Source organism: Toxorhynchites rutilus, chromosome 2 (assembly GCF_029784135.1).
Source record: "Toxorhynchites rutilus septentrionalis strain SRP chromosome 2, ASM2978413v1, whole genome shotgun sequence".
NCBI classification, from domain to species: domain Eukaryota; kingdom Metazoa; phylum Arthropoda; class Insecta; order Diptera; family Culicidae; genus Toxorhynchites; species Toxorhynchites rutilus.
Window position 1 is genome coordinate 174,272,165 of NC_073745.1, and position 6,054 is coordinate 174,278,218.

General features: G+C 43.5%; 1 protein-coding gene across 1 annotated transcript; it reads left to right on the top strand.

The window, feature by feature from the left end:
- The first annotated feature begins 400 nt into the window (after positions 1-400).
- LOC129766406 (uncharacterized protein K02A2.6-like) lies at positions 401-4,591 on the top strand. Its single transcript, XM_055766932.1, has 2 exons — positions 401-1,729; positions 1,817-4,591. The coding sequence occupies exons 1-2, from the start codon at positions 401-403 to the stop codon at positions 4,589-4,591; spliced, it is 4,104 nt and encodes a 1,367-aa protein (XP_055622907.1).
- The last annotated feature ends 1,463 nt before the right edge of the window (positions 4,592-6,054 follow it).

Consider the following 6,054-nt stretch of genomic DNA (forward strand, 5'->3'; position numbering starts at 1 on the left):
TTTCTTAAGCGGTTCGGGACGTCCGCTGTACGAAGAGAAATGATTTAGAGAAAATCATATTAGAGCGACGTGTGTCGGGAGACCACAAATGAACGATTTGAGAAACGAGTTGGGACAACCGCTGCTGGATAATGATTTTATCAATTAGCGGAACGGGACATCTGCAATTCGCAACCAACAATGAGTGTGCACTCATCGAAATTGAAAGAAGTAGAAAAGTAAACTCTGAACTTAGTTGGTGAAGAGACGGAAACATTCAGATGGTGTATTGCGACACCCAGAGCAAGATATGAATGAATTATGCATATTTTCATAAGATACCCTAATGTAAACATAATCGTCACAACCTTTTAAGACTGTGCAACTGATTTCAGGTTAACAGTGATAAAAACAAGTGGATATGGCGTGCAAGGACCGATACATTCTGGTAATGGACATGACCGAAGGTAACGACAATGACGTAGCCCATTTCGTCGAAGTGCGCTCGGAAGAGACCGAAATTGAAACCCACCCGGGAGTTGAAAGTAGCGAACCAGACGATAACGATGGTCGTGAGGAAATCCCTGAAGACAGCGATAACGATGCCGAGTCCTGTGCTGAAAGCTTGACTCCAGATTCAGGTGATGATTCGATGAACCCAAAGACTGACCAGCATGCTGACTCGGGCGTCAATGGAAAATCGAGTGGAGAAACCTCAAACGAACGAATGGAGCGCATCGAGAAAGTTTTAGGAGATATGGCTACAGTATTAACACGATTACAATCATACGATAAACCTTCTTCGTCGCACTCTCATACCGACTCGAGCTGGAACACACCGACCGCAATGACCAACACGGAAGGAGCTTCGTCGGCAATCCGTTGGGATAATATCAAATCCTTTCCTAGTGGCGTTCCAGCTAATAAAATGTGGGAAGAGTGGAACCGATATATTGAGAACTTTGAAATCGCAGCCTCTTTGAACAACGCGAATGATCCTGTCAAAAGAACTAAATTATTGTTTCTTTCTATGGGACCGGATTTACAAGAAATTGTTCGAGCCGCTAAGTTGCGTCCAAACTTGAAAGACATCAACTGTTACAAAGTCTTCGTATCGAACATACATGATTATTTCCGGTCTATGACAGATACAGCGGCGGAGCATGAAGCCTTTTCTTGCATGAAACAAGAAAAAGGTGAATCAGCAGTCGCTTTCCACGCTCGTTTAATGTGCAAGGTACGACTGTGTAACTACAGCACTGAAGATCAGGACAAGTTCGTGCGAGCGCTGCTCCTAAAAGGGTTGAGAAACAAGGATTTGGTTAAAACAGCTAGAACCTACGGACACGAATCGAATTACATCGCGCAGGCCGCGACCCGCGACGAAGCATATGAAGCAGAAACCCTGCAGCCTGTGGATGTCAATGCGTTCGAAGTAAGTAATCGACAAACCTTAAATGACGAACACAACAGGAAGCGGAAAAATCTGGGCGAACACGACGGTATACGATTTGCAAAACGTAATAAGCAGAATTATGGTCAAGGCCGACGTTCACGTTGTACAAAGTGTAATCTGATGAACCACAGGAATGGCGTTTGCCCAGCGTTACAGAGAAACTGCAACAGTTGCGGTAAACGTGGTCACTTCGCGGCAGCCTGTCGGAAGAAACGCGTATACGTTACCAAACAAAATCGAGAAGTCCCGAAAAGCGATACATCTGAAGATGAAATACAGGAAGAGTCCAAACAGGTATTGAAAAATTGAATCTATGAATACAAGATATTGAGATTAAATAAACGATGCCATTACTGAGACCTACTTTTCATTCCTTTTTAGTATACTAATGCTCTCTCCTTGGAAGACGCCTTGATTTCATGTAGTGTGGGGTCATCGAGTCCAATTCGTTTCTTAATTGACTCTGGCGCCGACGTAAATGTCATTGGTGGGAATGATTGGGAGCGCCTGCAGGTTGAATTTAACTTAGGGAAAGCGAAATTCAAGATCATAAAACTACCCAGTTCAGGAATACACGCATACGGTTGTAAAGATCCAATACCTGTTGAATGCTCGTTCAAGGCCAAAGTTGCTGTAATGGAAGCCGTTAAACCCTCTATTATTGCTATCTTCTATGTTATACGGCAAGGAGCTAGATCGCTTCTTGGCCGATCTACCGCTAGTGACATGAAACTACTGAAAATTGGATCAACCATCAATAATTGCGAAACAATAAAAGATGAGGAGAAATTTCCGAAAATGCCAGGGGTCATGGTAAGGTTCAGTGTGAACAAATCGATTGCCCCAGTGAAGAACGCATATTATAACGTGCCAGCTGCATACCGGGAGGCAGCAAGACGCAGACTGCACGAGATGGAAGCACGTGGAATAATCGAAAAGGTTACCTCAGCACCCAACTGGATTAGCGGAATGTCCGCTGTTTCAAAAGGGAAAAGTGATTTTCGACTCGTGGTAAACATGAGGGCCCCAAATAGGGCTATCAACCGAGAATATTTCCGGCTCCCTCTTATAGATGAAATGAAGGTGAAGCTTCATGGAGCAAAATATTTCTCGAAATTAGACCTTAGTAACGCTTTTTATCACCTCGAGTTGTCAAAGGAATCGAGAGGCTTAACAACCTTCTTGGCAGAAGACGGCATGTACAGGTTTACTCGACTCATGTTCGGGGTTAACTGTGCCCCCGAGGTGTTCCAGAGGGAAATGTCGCGCATATTAAAGGATGCAGACAATATAATCGTATACATCGACGACATCCTCATATTTGCGCAGACGCTTGAAGAACTTCGACGATCCGTTGCAAATGTTTTGAAAATTTTGAGGAAAAATAACTTAACTCTGAATATAGAAAAATGCGAATTCGATAGGACCAAGATAAAATTCCTTGGTCACGAGCTGGACGCTGAAGGCTTTCACATAGATAAAGAGAAGATTATCAGCGTACGAAACTTTCGAGAACCAATCACGCTGTCAGAGCTTAGAAGCTTCCTTGGGTTGGCTTCATTCATCGGCCCATACATACAGAATTACGCAGACATTTCAAGCCCTCTATGGGCCATGACATCCTCAAAAACCTGGACATGGGGTCACAAAGAAAGCGAGGCATTCAACTTGATTAAAAGGCGAATCGTGGAATGTACGATATCATTAGGATATTTTTCCGAGAACGATCGGACAATTCTATACACCGAAGCGTCACCAGTAGCTTTGGGAGCTGTACTGGTCCAAAAAAGCGACCGACATACTCCAAGAATAATTAGTTTTGCGTCTAAAGCTCTAACCAGCACCGAAAAAAGGTACGCCCAAAACCAGCGCGAGGCATTAAGCGCCGTTTGGGCAGTGGAACATTTTTCTTTATTCCTTCTTGGGAGGCATTTCACACTGCGTACAGACGCTCAAGGGGTAGCGTTCATTTTGAATCGATCTCGGGAAGAGTCAAAGCGAGCTCTTACCCGTGCCGATGGCTGGGCACTACGATTGAGCCCGTACGATTACGACGTGGAATACGTTCGTGGCCGGGATAACATAGCCGACTCCTCATCGAGACTGTATTGCGGTGATGATGAACCCTTTGACGAAGATGTAAGTCCTTGGGAGATTGCACAACTTGAAGCGAACTGTGTAGAATTTTTGACAGAACAGGAAATTCGAGACGCTACCGAAAATGACGAAACGCTCCAAAAAGTAACGAGCGCTCTAGATTCAGGAAGGTGGACCAAAGATATACGCAGGTATCAAGTCGTTGAGAATGACTTAGCAGTGCGAGATGGCATTCTCATCAAAACCGGTTGCGCTGTAATACCAAAATCGATCCAGACGAAGGCTTTACAGGTCGCACATGAAGGACACCCTACAACAGCTAAGATGAAAAGCATAATAAGACAGCGTGTATGGTGGCCTGCTATCTCAAAAGATGTTCAAAATTGGGTTGAAAAATGCAGAACATGTGTCATCAATGGAAAACCAGATAGAACTACCCCAATGGAGCGTGTTTTTATGCCGAAAACCGTCTGGGAAACGATAGCCTTGGATTTCAATGGTCCCTATGTCAAGTTTGGAGGAATTTCAATCCTCGTAATCGTTGACTATAGGTCTAGGTACCTTTCTGCCAGACCGGTCAAATCCACCAGTTTCGAATGTACCAAAAGAGTGCTTGAGAAGGTATTCGAAAGAGAAGGCTATCCTAAGAACATTAAAACGGATAACGGACCACCGTTCAACAGCGATGATTACAAAACTTATTGTAGTCAGCGTGGAATCAACATGATTTTTTCAACTCCTTTATTCCCACAACAAAATGGGTTGGTGGAATCGTGCATGAAAGTGATCAATAAAGCGATGGTTGCAGCTTCTACCGACAAGACCAATTTCATAGAAGAACTTCAAAAAGCAGTAAATGCGCATAACGCAGCGGCGCACAGCGTAACCAAGGTCCCGCCGGAGGAGGTTATGCTTGCACAGAAAGTCAAGCGCGGACTCCCACTTCTGCGGCACAGTAAAGCAACATTTGACGAGGAGCTTTTCGAGAAAACTGACCGAGAATCAAAACTTTCTGGCAAACTTCGGGAAGATGTCGAGGTGCACGGAAATGCAGAGTAAAGCCAGGCGACACGGTAATAATCGAACGACACACACGCGCAAAAGGTGAGTCTCGCTTCGCTCCTACGCAGTATACTGTCATCCAGGAAAGGAACGGTAGTCTTACCCTCAATGACGGTGAAGGTCAAGTACTAAAACGACACGTATCTCAAACTAAAAAGATTTCCTCTTGGCGTAACAACGGAGAAACTGTCGTTCCAACCGAGCAATGCCGTCAGTCTTCGCCAGAACTAATGGAGACAGCTGAACCTGAACCGGTGCGAAATAGGAAACCTCCATCTCATCTTCGTGACTATATTAGATACATTGATGATCGCATAATGTAATCAATGCAAGTTGCTGCAACGAAAAATAAAAAGTTGAAATAAATAAGCATTTCTTTCGTAAATAATTCCAATGTTTCCGATCTCGAGATAACTGTTTATTTTCCACTAAGTTTGATGAAAATAATTGCATAAAAATGTATAATTTCATCTTAGTTGAGTTGTCTTTGTTTTGGTGATTGAAATTGACAGTTCAGCCCAGTGTGAAGTATTTGATACACAGTGCAAGTGTTGCAAAATGCCAGTAGAACAGAAAATACACGCGGAAAAAAAGAACCAACCTAGATCATAAGTGCAAAGCCCATATCGTTTTGATGACTCATGTATACTAGATATTTTGGCGATCAATTCGGATGCGTAAGTTTCATATGTGAAACAGAACTTTATGAATTTTAGGAATAATCAAAAATCTTCGGAAATCAAAGAGATTGCGTCACCTTTTTATTGTGAGGTAGGGAGATGTGTGGGCTGAATATGGAACAGTGTATCATGGACTGACGTGAGGCGAAATAGGGCTGGAGAGCGCGTGGGCTAATATGGCGCAGTGTAACATGGACTGAAGTAAGGCGAAATAGGGCTGGGGAGTTCGATGAGAGAGTGTGTGTAAACTCTACACGAGATAAGCATTAACTGCGAGAACAACCATTGCTCGTCCTCTTTTGGTATCCGGCGTTCGACAAGGTAAGACGTGTATTCGTACACGGAGCAACAATGGCTGCCTGGCTGATTCCTGAGTGGCTTTCGGAACTCCACAGGACCCTTTTTAGCCTGCAAGTGAATCCAACGAGCGAACAAATCGTAATGAATGTATTTTGACGTGGGACTACGTCTAACCGGAGTATATGGGGGGTAAAATGAAAACCTAAACACAGAACATGCAGGAAAAAATTAAAGATTCCGAATGCTTATAACTCGAACATTTCTTACTGGATCGGGAAGATGTTTGCATCAATTGATAGGGAATATTTCTACGCTTCTATTGCAATTAATAAAATGTTGTTTTTCATTAGATAAACAATTGAATAACTGTTAAATGTTAAGCGTTATCTAAACGCCCTAACTGCCTCGTTTTGATTGGCCCGATTTACGGATTCCCCAACACTTGATGGCTGATGTGTAGCTACCGCAAGGGGAGCTAGA